We start from the raw sequence: 18,424 nt of genomic DNA on the forward strand, positions 1-18,424 counted from the left end.
GCCCCAAATAGCAGCCTTTACTGTAATGTAGCTTTGCTTCTGGAATTTCTAAGGAGCTAGAGTCTGGACTACACAGGATATTGCTCTTTGGGAGATAATTTATGCAACCAGTTTTAGTTGGCCCTTAGCCCACTTCTCAAGCCTACTGGCATGAACAGCAAACTCCTCTCAGCAGCAACATGCTCAACAAGTAGCCCAGTGCTCTGGGTTCATGTGCTGCACAGCAGCCCCAGTATGGTGGACAGGGAGGGTTGGACTGCTGAGTGGTGGCGAGTGGATCCTGGGTCATCTGACAAGGAGCTAGGTGATGATATGGGGAAATCTATGTAGAAGCATGGAGGATAGCCACATGGGAGGCCAGCCAGAAACTGATCCTTGTTACTCCACACTCATACTTTGGTTCTGGGCTGCAGCCTACATCTTGTCCAAGAGTGACTAGTGTGTAGTAGCCAGAAACAGGGCCTCCCTTTAGGAAGCTGTATCCTGTACTCCTGTACATATGAAGCCTTCCATGTACTGGGAGTGGTGCATGTGCACACTGAAAGGCCCTCATGATGCTTGCACACTGCACACACATGGCAGCCTGAGTAAGGATGGCGCATGTGCACACTGTTAGGTACTCCCCTATTCGTGTGTTCATGTGTGTTTATACGTTGTGTACTGGAAGGTCATATGCCCCATCTGATCATATTATCCAGAAGGAGAACAAACATTGTAACTTCTACATGGTGTTGGTGGAAGGCCCTTGAATCACTGACCCTGCAGCACACTTCTGAGTGGCTCAAATGGCTTCAGTGGCAGTCACTTGCTGCACAGCTAGGTGTGAGGCTAGCTGTCCAGAGAGGCTCAAGGGTTAGAAGAGAATGTCTCACCTCAGTATCCTTGGAAGCTCTGGGCTCTTGTAGATGTATTTATGTCTGTAGCCAAGGTCTGAGTGAAAGGGGATAAACTGGACTTTGAAGTCTCGGAAACTTCGAGATGGTGCAGCAATGTTGTATAGCTGGTGAGAGGGAGAGAGGAATCAGGCTAGAGCCCAACGGAGAACTGCCTATGACCTCTCCCCTTCCTCCAGAGAACAGCCCAAGTGCCCATGGACACTGCTTCTGTCATTACAGCCTACACAGCCAGGTCCAAGAAGCCAGAGACTGGGCTAACAGAGACCAAATGCTATGCATTGCCACTTCCTTAAAGTCCACCATTTTTCTGCTCTTCTACTTCTACTTCCACAGTGCCCTTCCTCTGAGAACAGCTAAGGGGCAGCTCAGTTCCATGCAGCAGGGGTGCGCTGCTGGGCAGTTCAACTCTCTTGGATGGCTTCATCTTCTGTGTAACTTACAAAGCCTGCCCAAAGTGAGTCCTGTGCCAAGTCTGTTGATGAGGCATGCCAAGCACTTCTCTAGGCACTCCTGGGCCCAGTATGGTATTCTTTACACACCACGCCCACTCCCCGCCGCCCCCGCCCCTCCCCCCCCCCCCCATCTAAGCCAGCTTTCCAGCAGCAAAGTCAATGCAGATTTAGTAGCAGCAAGTGCTAGGTCCCTCCCTGCAGTTTATCCATGAAGGCAAGAATACAGCCTAGATGTCTTTATATGAGTTCTGCCAACTGAGCCACATGTGGTCCCCTCAATCCTCCCATGTCAGCCTGGGTTCTAATGCTTGTTTGTCATAGTTTCTGGTGGATAGAACAGCAGTCTGCTCTTGACCCTGACAACAGACCTCATAGGTCGTCAAGCACCTGGAAAAGATGCAGACTAATGTGACGGGAGCCCACTTCACGACACAGCGGGCAGAGCCTGCTTCCCTACCTTGCGTGCTCAACCTGATCTACACTGAGGGCGAATGGCAACTACTGTAGCAGGGGCAGCATCACACAACACCTACCTTTCTACCGAGATGAAAGGGCACAACTGGATCATCCTCAGCATGCAAGATGAGCAGAGGACAGGAGATGTGCTTCATACTGCAGGAGAAAGGGGTTGCTAGGTGGAGACCAAAGAGGGGTCGCCTATACCCATCACCCTGGGCAGAGATCTGGGTTTATGGTGTGTTCTTCCTTGATGCTTAATAGCCTGAATGTAGCTACGTTTCTTTTTACTATAGAACTAAGAAATAACTTCTTAGGTTTTGTTTTGTTTTGTTTGAAATAATTATGTATTTCAGCTAAGCGATAGATGTCAATCTAGAGGTCATTTCACTCCCCAACATCTGATCCCTCCGTATTTTATGAAAATGAAAGACCATTAACTTAGCCAGTAGATACATTAATAGCAAAAACAACAACACACAATCTTTACAAATAAGAGCATTTAAGTGCTCTAAGAATCTTACTGCAAATGGATATTACTAAGAATCTGTTGGTTAAAAGAATCCGTGCTCCACTTAATCTTGTGTAATTGACATTTAAGTCATTCTAGCTTTGAGTCTTTAATGGCAAATGTCACAACAGGTCCAACAGAGCCAGAGTTCTTCAGCAAGCCACAGTGTAGAAAGAACAGCTACCAGGACTGGACAGGGCGACTGGGGTAGCCACTTGAGCTGTTTCAATCTTGACCTCTAGTAGAGCTGTGCACTTCCCTGAAGTTAGCACAGTGCCATCCCGACATGAAGCAGGACCTTGCCTCGAGAGAGCGTGCGACCCCAAACATAACCTCCTACTAGCTGGCACCCAGCACACATAGGACTCATGTTGGAGCATTTCCTGTATATATACCCCCCACACACATATGCACGAGTAGGTAAAGGCCAGAGGATAATCTTAGACATTATGTCCAGGTGCCTGCCTACCTTTTGTTTTGAAACTGGATCTCTTACTGACCTGAGGCAATCAGAAACCTGTTTCTGCCTTCTTAGCACTTGAATTACAAGCATTATCTTCTTGCCTGGCTTTTTCTTTACATGAGTTCTGGAGCTAAAACTAGGGTCTTCATGCTTACAAGAAAAGCACCCAGTGGTGGGGCATCTGATAAGCTGTTTCCTTTAACCTAAGCCTCTTGGAGAAAGCGGCAAATCCTTGGTACAGAAACTGTCCACGTGAGCACAGGAAGGTCCCATTTACACATGAAGCTGTTATGCAGGTTAAAGCAGGTTCCACTGGTGCAGGGTTCCTCAGCTACCCATATCCACCTATCTCTGTGGGAGAGCTGGAGCCAAAGGCTTCCTGGGGCCAATACTCACTTTTTTAAAAAGCAAATTTGCTTTACTCAGATAACTTTCCTGTAAGATCTACAAAGGTAATACTTAAGCAAGGGGTTTTGTTTGTAATGGTTACTTAAATTTTAATATGGTACATTTTTATTTTTAGAAGCAAAATACATACCTGAAGGAAAACTGCTTATGTTTTCACATCTATTTCAATGTGGTCACTATTAAATTTAAATACTGCTTTAATGTCTATTTAGAGGCCCTGGGTTCTAGACTGGAAAAATATATGGGCAAAAATATGTTATTAATTTTTTACAATTCTTTACTTCTATACAAAAAGAAAAGTGTTCCTTTTTAATGACTGTTTTCATTATCTACTTGTTCAGTAGATACAGCACTTGCTGCACAATCCTGACAATAGAATGTGACTTCTGGAGCTTATGTAGCAGGCATCTGTAATCCCAGCACCCCTGCGGTTAAGACAGGAAATAGAGGCAGGAGGATGGCCCAGAAGCTGTGGGTCAGCATGCCTAGAATAAATATGCAGCATGGCAGAAACAGAGAGAGAGAGAGAGAGAGAGAGAGAGAGAGCGCATGACAGCCTGCCTGAGGAGGTGGGAGGAGAAACCCCGGGACGCTGACTCCAGATGCACACAGTGGCAGAGACAGACCTGCCCTGCCATCTAAATGCTCTTTCTTTTTTCTAATACTAAGCTCAATTTGACTTTCCCTTTCAAAAGACACCGTCTCGGGGACCAGCCTGCGTCTTCTGAAGCCCACTCTGTCGGGCTAATACGGCGCTGAGTCATGGGGTGGGGCCCTGTGTCTTTCTATTCACTCCACCACAATACTCACTTTTCGTCATTTGCAAATTTAATTCCACTGCTTGTAATGGGGTCGAGGAAGAACCAGTCAAAGCCAGGGAAGTATCGGTATATCTGAACAAGACAGAAAGCGGTTTCAGAAGGGCTACCATAGCTGTGCAGAAGGAAAAGGCTGAGAGTTATGGCAGTTTAGGTTCAAGGAATTAGGGAGACGTGCAGTTCCCATTTCCTGCTTCGTCCTGGCTTTGCGACTGGGGAGAGAAGACCCATCTTCCGGCCCCGTAGATCAGATGGGACTTCCACACCTCACATGCAACCACCAACCAGACTCTCCACAGACAGAAAGACAGACAGACAGACAGATGCCCACCAAGGAAATGGGACTCAAAGGCTGTTTCCTCACAAACTGTCAGGGAGAAGAAGCACCAGTGACATGAGAAAATAAAGGGGTGCTCTGGCCATGGGTGGGGCATGAAATCTCAGGCACACACTGGTCAGGAGCTGAAGTGGGAAGTAGGAGGGCGGGGTCGGGAAAAGGATGGATTTCACCCAATGAGGGAGAGGTGGGGACAGACCGGCCCTAGAGTCCTTAGCAAGGTTACCTGGATTTTACTCTGAGACAATCCTGGGACGTCCAGTGCACTGAGCCTGGGTTCCAATAATCCTCTAGTACCCAGAGTGTAGGCTCCACCCCAAGGAGGGAGCTAGCTAGTCTGCAGCCTTCCACAGCACCAAGTGGGCAGAGATGCTGTGAGATCAGGTGTGCAGTGAAGCCAAATAGGACTGGGTATGCAATGTGGCCACAGGGGCAAAGCCTCCTACAATGCCAGTGCCCTTGGCTGAAAGCTACTTCCCCCTTCTTTGGCAGCTCTATGGGCAGGCCTGTGCCGAGAACTATGAGTCTTTAGTAAATGTTAAGTCGTTCCTTTTATGATGACTAGTTTCATTATCTACTTGCTCTTATTTTCATAATTATCATTTTAATAATGAAAATACATTTTATTTTCATATACTTGCCACTGAAAATGGATGACTCTTTGCTTCTTCACGAATATTTGTGAATGGAGACTCCAATATAAGGGCATCTGGTGGCGTCTCTAGACAGACAAAGAGAATAGACAGTGGGTAAGAAGGGACAGAGCCAGTGAACCTAGGTGGCTGGGGTGTGTAGACAGGAGAGAGAGCCCAGGTACCCACTTTGGCAGGAGCCTCACACCACTATCAGGCCCAGCCCCCAAGGGGCTCCAGACGACTTTAAAGGATCCTACTGGGAGGGCAGGTCGGGGCAAACTCTGAGAACACCTGGGGCCCCACCCTTGATGGTCAGCTCATGCTATCACTGTGCAGCTTGCCAGTTAGACCTTGCTTGCCAAGCAAGAATGCATAGCAGGGACTGGATCACTAACAACACGGTTCCCAGCCACACGCTGCCTGGCTCTCTCACCTCGCTCACAGAGGCGCCGTACCAGATTTGTTGCCACTCTGGAAAGAAAAAACAGTTCAGCTGAATTCTGAAGAAAATCCTTTTAAGTGAAGCTGTGCTGATCCTGGAAAATGCTCAGAGAATCTGACCTGAGAAGCTAACTGAGAGCTTCAGGGTGAGCGGGAGGAACAAGGTGAACCATAAGTTGACCTTTCTTAAAAGGTGACAACAGCCACCTCCTGTCCTCAGGCATGTGATCTCTCTCCAGGAACAGTCTCCCACAGGTTGCCCTGTTCCCTCCCTTCAGCTGGAACACTGGCTGGTTGGTACAGTTACTGCTGAGAGACAGGAGGACAGTAGCACTTGTCACCTACCAGGGTCAGGGACCTCCTGCTGTCTTAGAATAACACCTGGCAGATGCTGTGCAGACAACCAAAGAGAAAGCCAGCATCCTTGCACTGGGGGTACCCTCCCTCCTCCCAGCAGGGCTGCAGGATGACACCCACGTGAGGAAAGGGCTAAGTAAGGGCTGAGTCAGTGTGCTCGCACAGGAAGGGATCAGAAGACAAGGGCCAAGGCTCTTTTTAGGACTTCACTCTGCAGAATCCAGGTAGAGCTTTCTTCTTGGTCTTCCCTGCTAAGCTGAAGATGCCAAAGTGACAAAGCTGGTTCCAAACATCTCTACCTGGTGTTCCTGGACTCAGTGGTTGGTAAACACACCCTAAGTCACAGATGACACTGTCTAGGTACTCTGTCTGCACTCTGAAAATGCTTTGAGAGTAGAGCTCCCTGGAACCCTGGCTGCCATCTCCACTGCCCATATTGGTTCTAAGGCACTTCTGAACTCCAGTCTCTCCTTAGTCTCTCACGTGCTTCACTCCCTTACCCCACACAGGGACAGGAACCAGGACTGAGGACTGGAAGACGCTACAGGCTCAGAGACACAGGGCTGCTTCAGAGGTCACACATGAGGCCTGCCTTCACTATATAACCCTTCTGCTTTGAGAGCTCTTACCCAGTGCCCAGTGAATGGCCCCAAATATACACAGGATTATCACCACTTCTTGCTTTGATCCAGTCAAAAACATGGAGTGCGTCATACGTCATGCCTCGCTCCGATGGTGTTCCTACTGAGTCACCCCAACCTGAGAGAGAGGAATGTCAAAGGCAGCTGGTGAACCTACAGCAGCTCCAGTGAAAGCTGCCCCATGAGCAACTGCAGCCCTATCTGTGTGTCCTCAATTCCACTGCACTCTGGTGACAGGGAGACAGGCAGGAGGACACAGAACTGAACTTTCCTTACTTTTGCTGGCTGACAAACCAGACGGCCCTGTCATTCCACATGCATATCAGATTGGGAACTAACAACAGAGCCAGTAAGGCTCACACCAGAACCTCAAATCCGTGCCCTGCTGGCGCCTGCCCACAGGTGGCAGCATCCTTCAAGCTAGTCCTTCCTCTGCTCGACTGACAGGCCAGCACTGAGGCTCGCTAGGACCAGGCCAGGTGGACTGCTGACAAGATGAGCCCCGTCTGCCCAGGGCCAAAAGAAGGAGGCCAAAGAGGAAGCCATGGAGCTGCAGGGAGGAAGGGAGGTCAGGAGAGCCTAGTCCCGAGGCAAGTCTGACTCTCCTCCTCATTTCCAGCAAATATCAAGTACAAACTGCCTTCTCAGTGGCTCAGCACTGAGTCATCATCATATGACTTATGTACACCACAAGTCTCAGAAATAAAATTCTGCTGTGTGAGCAACCCCATAATTATAATACCACCCTCCAAACCCAGGGAAGAAGAGCTGAGGAGGGACTTAACTATAGTCTTAGGCTATCTTGTAGGAGACAAGGGAACATGAAGGAAGAGACAGGCACAGAAATTAGGAGCACAGTCAGAGATAGAACAGGATTGTTCCACACCACAGACAGGCAGACTAAGACCTGAAAGAGAAAATGCAGGGGATAGCTTCTTGAGAGACGACAGGAAGAGAACACAGAAGGGAGGAGGCCTTCTCAGCACACATGAGAAAGAATGTTTCTAAAAACCTTTGTAGAATCGAGAAGGCAGAAAGCAGGAAAAGGAGCAGGACTTTCCAGCTCTTTGCTTAATTCATCACTGTTTTGTTGTTGTTGTTCTTGTTGTTTATTGTTGTTTTTTGAGTCTCTCTGTAGTCCTGGCTATCCTGGAACTCCCTCTGTAGAGAGGGCTGGCCTTGAACTCAGAGATCCATCTGTTTTTGCCTCTTTAGAGCTGAGATTAAAGGCATGTGCCATCACCACCTGACTTAAAACTTTCATCCTGATGGAACTGTCTTTAGCGAAAGCCATCACTGTGTTCAGCAGAACAGTGGCTCCTGGAGAAGTTGACATATTAATCACAGAACTGGTAAACATGTGACCCTTAGGCCAGAAGAGTTACGCTGCATTAAGAATAAAGGCCACAAGGAGTCAGCCTTGATACAGGGGATCTGGGTAAAGCCCAAATGTTCGTAAACATCTTGATAACAGAAAGAGAGGGCAGAGCTGGAGATATGGCTCAGTGGTTAAGAGCACTGACTCCTCTTCCAGAGATCCTGAGTTCAAATCCCAGCAACCACATGGTGGCTCACAACCATCCATAATGGGATCTGATGCCCTCTTCTGGCACGCAGGCATACATGCAGAAAAGGGAAGAAAAAAGCGAGGTCAAAGCGAGGTCAAATGCCAGGGTCCCTCTGCAGCTAGGAAAGGCAAGAGGTTGGGGTCGCTCCAAAAGTCAAGGAAGAACAAAGCTCACAGACGCTTTAATTCTACCTCAGGGGTTAACGATTTTAGACTTCTGATTTCCACAACTACAAGATAATAAATTTGCTTTGTTTAAATAATGCTGTTTGTGGTAATTTGTTACATCAAAAAAAAAAAAAAAAAAAAGGAAACTAATATAAATCCCACTTGTAGGTAACAGTGGCTTCCATCCCTTAGTCCAAGGACATCTGAATCACTGCACGAGCCCGAAGAGTCAAACAAGCTAGCTGAGCAGTCTTTGTCCCTTGAGCTCTCCAACTGGGGATTCTATAGAAGAATATCCCTTTAAAAAAGTTGTTCACTGTTAAAAAAAAAAAAAAAAGTATTCCTGCTGCTCATTCTGATTAATGTGAACATTAATCAGAATGCTCACAGCATGTATCAAACTGGATTTTCAGTCTTCTCAGTGACAACCCTGACTAAGACAGAAGCAAGGCTATCCAAGAAGACAAGGGAATCTGTCTGCTCTCAATCAATCTTCTTCCAGTTTTCATTGTTTTACCAAGACTGAAGACTAGCTCTGCTACTGAGTCACATGTCCAGTTGCAGGGAAAACACGAGGCCAATAAAGAGAAAGGACAGTATTTTCTGCATTTAAATGTTGCTATCCGGGCACTGGCAGTAGAGTCAGCACCCAGACGCTAACAGGATGTCTACTACCCTTCCTCCTCTGACAGCACAGTCTGTGCACGCCCAGAATTGCACAAACAAGTTGCCTGCCTCATTTCCAAGCTCTCACACAAGTCTGCCCATCAAGTATAATCAGCAGTGAGGGCATGAACCATTCTTAAAAGGAGCCTCACCTCTGTAGTCAAAGGTGACCACGTGGTAGCCAAGGGAACTCAGCACCTGTGAAGTGAAAGACATCCATTATTGGCAACCAGTCTTAGGCTGAGCAGCTTGCTTCCCACAGAACTCATGCATACAGTGGGAACTTAACAGACTGTGGACATGCAGCTCCTGCCTGGACCCGCTGCTGGAGAATGTCATAAGCTCCTCTGGCTAAGCAACATGGGAAGGATGCCTTTTCTGTTGATGCTTAGATGGCCAAGTGGCCAGCTCCTGTACCTGTCAGGATGATGCTTTACCACACAGGGCAGCAGACAGCTCTCAGGTACTGTCAATAGGCTTGAGGTAGGCAGGATGTTGTTGGTGGACCTCAGGGACTTCATTTTAGGAACCTTACTGCAACCTAGTATTGCTCTCATTTTGTTGAATTTTTCTGTAGTTTTAAAGGCTCCCTCAGATTTACTAGCTGTTCTTGCCCATTCTCATGAAGATCATAACTCTGGGCGTGGTGGCGCACGCCTTTAATCCCAGCACTCAGGAGGCAGAGGCAGAGGCATCTCGAAGTTTGAGGCCAGCCTGGTCTACAGACAAGGCAGTTCCAGGGCAGTCAGGGATACACAGAGAAACCTTGTCTTGAAAAAACAAAACAAACCAAAACCCAAAATAAAACCCAAAACCCCAACCCAAACCAATCATTACTCATGTACAGTGTACTATACACTGGCTTGGGAATGCCTAGAACCATGAAAGAGACTTCCATGCCACCACTGTCACCTACAGGCACTTAGCACTGCACCTTCAGGAAGACGAGGTGCTTTCCCAGGAACAGCCTGGTAATTCCTGCCCTCTCCTAGCCAGCACCCAAAGCCATGTGCGCCTGGACAAAGAGAGTTGCTTCTACTACAGAAAACAACGTCAGATACCTCTTGTCTCATTAGCAGATACCTGAGACAGATTCCCCAAACTGCATGCACTGGTTCTGGAGCCACCTCAGAAGCTACACAATGGAAGAACCATGAAAAACTAGTGGGCATGACCTGGCATGTTCGTTCATGAATGGTGACTTTTCAGAGAGGGTAATTCAAGTGACCCCTTCTAGTCCAGCATCCTGCAGCAAACAGCACTGCTCCTTTGGGCCATCGTCACTCACCTTGTACAGCTCCACACGGTGGTCACCTCCTCTGCAGCATAAAAAGGAGAGAAACAGTAACAACTGTTAGTGCCCCTGTTCAAGGTAGGGCCAAGATAACCCTCAAGAGCCTGGGATCCCAGAGCTGGAGGGATGGTTCAATAGTTAAGAATGCTTACTGTTCTTTCAGAGGATCTGGGTTGAATTCCCAATACCCCCATTAGGCGGCTTACACCTGTTTGTAACTATACTTCCAAAGGATCTGATGCCCTCTGACATTTGTGGGCATCTGCATACATATAGTGTACATAATCTCATATAGGCACACATACATATTTTTAAAAAATGTAAATCTGGGATCCCAAAGCCCATTCAAAGAAAGGCCTAAGGTGACACATGACTCTTTGGATCCACCTAAGTGGCATCAAACGCATTTCCAGCACTTAGGGTATTTCTTAATTATCATATGTACTTTTTCAATAATAACAAATACTTAAAAGCCCCAGATTCAAGAGATACATGGAAACAACACACCCCCATCCTGCCTGGCCATGCTACCCAGCTCTTTCCAGCATCCTAGGGCCAGGGCCACCTGTGTCCATGGATATTGTGTCAAGGAACTTGTCTAGGTACCTTCCTATTTTACCCCTCATTTCCTATCTGGACTCCATGGTCCTGGGAGTTCCTTTCCATGTGTTGCCTCATCAGACTATACTGATGTCCCTTCACATGCCACACACACATGTGGACTATACCTAGACATAGTGAATCCTGGCCCTACCTGCTGAACCTTCATCAGGAGGCCTTTGTTAACTCAGTGTACGAGAATGGCTAGCTCCCAGCAGAGTAGGGTCTTAGCCAAGCATTTGGTAATCCTTTCTTCATCCTTCAAACCTATTTTCCTTCTTATAATGAGCATTGAGGCCATTTCAGGCATATGGTTAGTGGGAATGCCATTGCCAGGACACACGAATGAGTTAGAGGAGTAAAACATATACACTGAAGCACAAAAACGCAAAGAAATGTGTTCAAGACCAGAGGGAAATCATGCCAGATGTTTTTAGCTACCTTGAAAGACACCTTTCCTAAACTCCCCAAACTCCATCCACTGTCTGAAAACAGAAAGTGGGACTGAGAGCTGAGAAAGCTACACCTTCAAGAGACTTCTGTGCTATGATTACTCAGACTGATGGAGCTGCCCGGGGGACTGTGCTTGCGGAGGGAGGGATAGCCAGTGAAGCACTTCAGCAGGTGAGCCATAGCACTTAAGAAATGGGGTGTAGACAGAAGCAGACAGAATGCAGGCACTATAGGCAGCCTCTGGGAGAAGGAGGGCACAGCAAAGCATTGAATGTCACCATATTCCTTTCAGACATAAAGCTACAGGAAAGCTTTGTCCTTTTATTTAACACATTACTATCAGAACCATGTGCCACCGCCAACTACAATTTTCTCACTTAAGGAAAGATGCTACAAGAGCTGTTTGGTCTTTGAAAAGCAGAAGAGAAACCTATTGCAGCCTGTTCTCAACAAAGCAGAGTGCAAACTCTACAGAGCAGCAGCCAAACAGTCTGCTCTTGGCACAGAGACCAGCCTCGTGGGCAGTGCTTCTGGGTTCTTTCTACAGTGCCCTCTGCATGGCTCCATAGCAGATAGCCACCCAGGACTGCCTTCCCTTCTAGAAAGACCCATACATTGTTTTTCTTGCTGTTTCTACCTATAAAAGGTCTACCCTGAAGCTACTCTCACACTGCCCTGCTGGTGAAGGGCTGCCTCCCTTCTGGCTCCTTCAGGCTCTCTCACAGGCAACCCAAAGAAGCATAGAAAAAGGGACCCTGTTATTTTCCAAACAATGCTCTTCTTTCAAAAATGCACCTCCCTATGCCCCTTGCGAACAACATGCTGTGGTATAAAAAGAACGTGGGCTTTTCAGGTGGGAGGCAGCTCCAGCTTAAGCCAGACTAAAGTTCACTGCCTTAAACCCACTCACGAGAAGCATTTGGGATAAAACAGAAAGGCTCAAATGGACAGAGTGTGTACTTTTTCAACAGCCCATTAGGACACACTGATGTTACTGTGTTGATGTGTCAAGACTGCCAGCAGACAGCTCATACACAGACAGCCTAGGACAGACATGCTCAGCCTTTGGCTTTCCCTCTAGTCACTTTTCAATACTCTCTGCCTCTTTTTTAGAAGTGTGAAGAAAAGAGAAAGAAGAGGAAGAAGAGCAGGAGGAAGAAGAGGAGGAGGAGGAGTTCGTGCCTTTTCGTATAGTTGCCCTAGTCTATACTTCGGGGCTATCTCACAGACTTGCCTACCACTTTTCAGATCAGAGGTAACAAACACAGGAAGTCGAGAGGGAGTCAGTATTTTCCTCAAGGGTGTACTGAGGCCACCCCTTGAGTGATTACCATTTCCTTAAAGAGAAGCCCAGTTTCCTAAACTACACTTTAGCAGACACAGTGCCTTCTGATCCAAAGCAGAAAGAAACCCCCGTGGCTAGAGGAGCTTAGTCTCTCTGACAGAAACACATCCCCTTCCATGTGATTCCAGTGCAGCTGCCACAGCTGCTTGCTGCTCAGCACTGTCTCCCAGTGAGCTCTGGGCAGAAGAGACCCACAGGTCCAGAGCACACACGTCTGCCTCCAAACTCTCCCAGTTGTACCTTTCCTTTGTTCTGTAGAAACTCTCCTTGCATGCAGTAGGTCAGTAAATCTGACTACAAAGACCACAGGCATGCTTCCCATAGTCTAAGCTAAGACATCTTCAGCCTAGGAAGGAGCCAGGTGCTGCACAGAGGTCATACTACTTGTGTGGGCTTACCTGGTGCCTGCATTCCCATGCAGGTATAGTATGATGGCATGGTTAGAAGCCAGAGCATCCTCATACCACATCTGGTCCTTCCCTTGGGCATTCTTCCACCAGACAGAGGGGATGGTGTGCCTGGAGACAGAAGCAGAGAGGGGCAACAGGCACCTCCATTAAGGTTGCGGAGACAGAAAGCAGCAAAGCTCCTATCTACATACAAGCGGACAGAAGGGTGGGTGGCACATTATCTCCCCTGTAACAGAAGTAACTGAAACTATACGCTACAAGCTTAGATGCTGACCGCTTTAGAGAGCAAAGGGTCTCTTGCTGGTCAAATAGCTTGTTTAAATGTGAGAGAAATCTGTCCTGTACTAGCTGGCAGAATTTTGCTGCATTCTAGAGCCACAAATACATGGTTAAGTTTACCATCAGACAGGCTGGTCCAGGCTCTTGGATATTGCTATTCTATTTGGCCAAACTCTCCTTCAGAGATATACAAAGGCCAAATTGAAAACTGTTAACCACTGGGGAGAGTCTTAATTGATGTCTACTTTTCCTCTAAAAATCTTAGCCAAATTCACTCTAGATGTTAATGACATAAGTGTTTTAAAAAATCAAGTAGCTAAGTCCTTATTTTGTATTTTAATGTATTCTCTTGTTCATTCACGAGGACCACATTTTTGTGTTTCTAGCCACTGTAATGGTCACTCCCATACAAGCACAAGTCCCATTCCCAGACGCCTGAGAGGCTGTGGCAGGAAGGTTGCTAGGAGTTCTCATCCAGCCTAGGCAGTGTACAGTATCAATGGGGTGTGGGGCAAAGATGTAGACCTATTTTAGACATTTGGAGCAGACATTCTTCTTGGCAGAGGCCCAGTGTGCACACCTCCAACCTGTTAGTAGAGGGCAGCTGACACTGAGCTGATAGCCAAGAAGGGTCCTTGGGTTGCACTCAGGCCTTTGCAGAAGCTGGTGGGAGAATCTGACGACATGGTAGTAAGAGCAGCTAGGAATAGCACCTGCTGTTTCCCAAGGTCATGGAATGGTCTAGGCAGACAGGCAAGGGCAGCGGCAGTGTCTACTACCTTAAGATTTGTATGGCAATCACTCTAACACTCTGGGTACTTAACAATGTGCATAGGGCTGTCAGTGCTTTTTGCCTAAGTACCACCACGACACTTCAGAACATAACAGATCCTTGCTCCTGGTTAAGGGCCAATCATTCTCCCTATATACAGCCCTGTATACAGCTCCAGGTCAAACTCTTGACAGTTCCAAAAGCACACACAGGTCAGCTACTGCTCAATTAAATCAAACCAGAAAATGACAAAGACTCTTCTACTTCCAATGTCCACCGCCAAGAACAAGAGCCTCCCTCCTTGTTCTCTACTCTTTACCAGAGACTGTAAACCGAAGCATCTGAAGGCCCTCTCATGCACACTGGCAGCCTACTTACTGGGTTCATTTACAAACTTCTCACATACACGGTGGGTTTCTGAGGCTGCAAAAAGAGACTGTATGCAACTGAAAAATAAACCCAGCTGAGATAAAGGGACAGTTATTCAGAGCTGCTTCTGAGGGGAAAAAGAAAACACTGATGCGGGTCTGCGCGATTTGACCCAGTTGTTCAGGAATCACCACTTACACAAAAAAGCCATTAAAATAAATCCCAAGGACACTCCAGAGAAGCCACAGAGAGTAAGTCCAGTGTGAATTTATGGAAAAAAGTAAACATCCCTCTCACAGGCCCCTGGGAAGGGCTGCAGGCAGCAGTGATTCGTTTCTGAAAAGATACATTCAAGTCTGTATTTCTCTTTGTGTTCTTACATTCTTTTCGTCTCTAGATTGTTTGGTTTGTTTGTTTAAAAAAAAAAACCTTTGGAAATAAGACTCTAAAAACAATATAGTTACAAAACCTTTGCTGTTTCAAAAACCTCAGGAGAGAGTTTGGTGCCATCTCACACTGCACCACTGAGATCAAATTTAGCTGAGCGCTTCCCTTAGGCTGAAGAATGGATGAGGATAAAAAACAAACAACAGCACCCCAAGTCCAATGTCAAGGGCAGTGCCTGAACTGAACTCATGCAGCCTCCTGAAGAGGCTAAAGCAGCTAGTGCTTCTCTCTCCCCTGCAGCCTTGGTTGAAGACACTCACCAGACTCCAATAGTCACATCATCCTCTGGCTGGAGGTAGTAATTGCAGGTGTGATTCAAACCTTGATCCTGTGGTTTTTTTAAATCAATGAAATAGGGAACCCTCACTGTAGGGAACAAAGAGATGAAGTCAAGGTTAATGGAGAGAACAGACACACACAAAGCAACATTTCTGCTCACCCGTGCATTCACATACACACTTGAGCACACAAAGCACACACCCCACTACAATACATACACCCTCACAATACATGTATTGACAAATACACACCCCATTCCCACAGCATAGGTGAAAACTCCCAACAGCACTAAGTGCTTTGCTGTCAGGATTTTGCCACATGAGAGGCATACTTCAGGGAAGGGGGTAAAGCTAAGAAACACTGAAATACAGCTTGAAAACACTGCAGTTAAGGGCACAGCCAGAGTGGAGCCTGGAACTGGGAAGTTTATTCAAGTGGGAGACTGCAGCAAGAAGGGAAGGTCTTTAACAGGATAAGCTGGCACAAGATAGGCTGAACACAACACAGAGGGGAGAAAACCCTGTAGAAGGACTTAGCTAAGGCACAGCTGAAGGCTGGGCCCAGGGAGCTGGCAGAGGCATTGGTTAAGGGATAACGGATAAGATGACTGGGGTATAGAAGGGAAAGAAGGCACAGAGGTTCACATTTCTGGCACCATCACTTAACCCAGAAAAGACATCAAAATGAATGAAATCTAGAACCTTGTTCAAGTGAACTCAAGGCACTATGCAGAGCCTTGCAGTTAACCGTCATCTGCCAGCAGGGCTGTAACTGGAGAAACTGTATGTAGTTAGCATGCCAAACATGGGGAGATCATGGAAACCTCAGGATGGGAAACATGCAGGATGGGGTAACTGAGAAGGACCTTGCCTCACTGTCACCGCAAACACAAGCAAAGCACATGGGAACCATACCATGTGTCTGGGAGAGGGAACACAGAAAGACATAGGCCAAGTGAGAGTACGCAGAGAGAGTTAATTTTTTTCCTTATATAACACTGTGCTTTATTGCTATGGCAAACAACTTTTGAAGAAAAATTTAATGGGAAAATGAAAATTTTAAATGAATACACCAACAAAGCATAAGTCCCCAGACTAACTTATCCTCACCATGGGGAGAGTGACAAAGAGCAGCATGGTCCTGACTTCTGGGTGACCATGAGCTCTAGAAGGAATCCACGGACAGCTTTTTTGTTGTTGCTGTTTGTGAAGAGGGTGAGTTTCAAAACTAACTTTATGCATCATGTATTAGATCTAACTCATGTCCTTCAATGTGACTTGGCCTCAATGAACACTTTCTGAATAAATGAACCATCTGACTCATGAAGACACGGATACACACGTTCCTTTTACAGAAACTCCTTTGAGCATCTCCCCCAGGCCTTCACGAGAGAGGAATTCTCCCCAGGACTGCAATTCCAGTCACCACATTCCTAATCCACATTCCCCTGAAAAAGCAAGCTGAAGGGTTTTTTTTTGTTTGTTTGTTTTTATTGTTTTATTTTATTTTATTTTATTATTTTTTTTTAATCATTTCTTTTAATTTTTAGGTTAGAACAATAATGGGTCTCTCTTTCCTGGCCATAGATAAGCACTGCAGTGCTGAATTAAGCCAAGGTCATACTGCCTATATCAGGGGAGCATTTCCTTTTTCTTTTTTTTTAATTAGGTATTTTCTTCATTTACATTTCAAATGCTATCCCCTTTCCTAGTTTCCTCTCCGAAAGTCCCCTATAGCCTCCCCCGCCCTGCTCCCCAACCCACCCACTCCTGCTTCCTGGCCCTGGCATTCGCCTGTACTGGGGCATATGATCTTCACAAGACCAAGGGCCTCTCCTCCCATTGATGGCCAACTAGGCCATCATCTGCTACAATTTGCAAAACACATGAAACTCAAGAAGGAAGACCAAAGTGTGGATACTTCATTCCTTCTTAGAATGGGGAACAAAATACCCATGGAAGGAGTTACAAAGTTCGGAGCTGAGACGGAGGAAGGACCATCCAGAGACTGCCCCACTCAGGGATCCATCCCATAAACAACCACCAAACCCAGACACTATTGCATATGCCAGCAAGATTTTGCTGACAAGATCCTGATATAGCCACTCTTGTGAGGCTATGCCAGTGCCTGGCAAATACAGAAGTGGATGCTCACAGTCATCTATTGAATGGAGCACAGGGCCCCCAATGAAGGAGCTAAAGGGGCCTGCAACCCTATTGGAGGAACAACAATAACCAGTCCCCCCCCTCGCCCCCTCCCCGGGCTCATGTCTCTAGTTGCAAGCTGAAGTTTAAAGCTCCTCTTGAGTTTCTGTTACATACTGAATTATGTCCTCCTCAAATCCTCGAACTCAAGACCATGACCTCACTTACAAAGCAGGTCTCTTCAGAGTAACAAATGAGGCCACCAGAGTAGCCTCTACCCACCATGATTAGCATACTTCCAAATAGGGAGACCACATGAAGACTGTGAGTAGATGGAGTGAGGATTCTACAAGCCAAGACATATCAAAGACTGTGGGTCACTGCCAGCTGATGAAACAGGTGGAGGGCTTGCTCACTATGCACAAGGACCTGGAGTTCCATCCCGAGTACAAAAGGAAGGGAGGAATGAGAGAAGAGGAAGAAAGGATGAACTCTACCCAGGTGCCTCAGAGGCTACCAACACTTAGATCTTAGCTTCCAGCCACTAGAACTATGAGAGCATTTTTAAGTCATCCAACCTGTAGACCTGTCAGAGAAATGGACACAATCATACTAAAGCATTCAGATTTTATCCTGACATTAGTGTTACTGGAGACTTGGGAGTCCTCTGGCATATAAAAATGAGACCAAGCAAAGAATATATGCAAGGCTCTGGAAAACAATAGGGCTCCAGCTTACAAGAGCTAGCATTGGCTACTCCCTGAACAATGGGAGAAGCAGGCCTTTACTGGCTGGCCTGAAGGTGGAGCAGAAGCTGTAGATGCTAGGTACTAGAGCTGCTGGAAGATCCGCAGGGTCAGGAGACCAGCTCCACAGAGGATCAGTAAGTCTGCATGAGGGCTAACAGAACCTGACCTGAGGGCGGTGGCAGCACAGAAAGGAAGACAGAAACGCCAGGTCTGTTCCTGTTGCAGCCACCCATCAGAGAGCTAAGGTAACAATGAGACCTGAAGGCTCTGACCAGAAACAAGTCTACTTCCTGTGCTGTCAATGCCAAGCCCTTGCTTCCCTCTATGACCTTCCCACACACTTCTGAAACTTGAGAGCTGTAGCCTCATTTGTAGGTGAGGATAAAATAGGTTATAAGGAGAGAGGGAGGGAGGGAGGGAGGGAGAGGGAGAGGGAGAGGGAGAGGGAGAGGGAGAGAGAGAGAGAG

At 47.0% G+C, this 18,424-nt stretch overlaps 1 protein-coding gene across 1 annotated transcript in view; it reads right to left on the reverse strand.

Annotated features, from left to right (window-relative positions):
* Abhd12 (abhydrolase domain containing 12) overlaps nt 1-18,424 on the reverse strand; it is a 75,582-nt gene that overhangs the window by 879 nt on the left and 56,279 nt on the right. Inside the window, exons 3-12 of the mRNA XM_021177764.1 lie at nt 15,046-15,151; nt 12,907-13,026; nt 10,105-10,135; nt 8,969-9,014; nt 6,404-6,533; nt 5,410-5,447; nt 4,983-5,062; nt 3,997-4,079; nt 1,882-1,960; nt 873-1,000 (exon numbers count right to left, since the gene is read on the reverse strand). Of these exons, the coding sequence (XP_021033423.1) occupies nt 873-1,000; nt 1,882-1,960; nt 3,997-4,079; nt 4,983-5,062; nt 5,410-5,447; nt 6,404-6,533; nt 8,969-9,014; nt 10,105-10,135; nt 12,907-13,026; nt 15,046-15,151 (841 nt within the window). The remainder of the gene's footprint in view (nt 1-872; nt 1,001-1,881; nt 1,961-3,996; nt 4,080-4,982; nt 5,063-5,409; nt 5,448-6,403; nt 6,534-8,968; nt 9,015-10,104; nt 10,136-12,906; nt 13,027-15,045; nt 15,152-18,424) is intronic.

Source organism: Mus caroli, chromosome 2 (genome assembly GCF_900094665.2).
Source record: "Mus caroli chromosome 2, CAROLI_EIJ_v1.1, whole genome shotgun sequence".
NCBI lineage: Eukaryota > Metazoa > Chordata > Mammalia > Rodentia > Muridae > Mus > Mus caroli.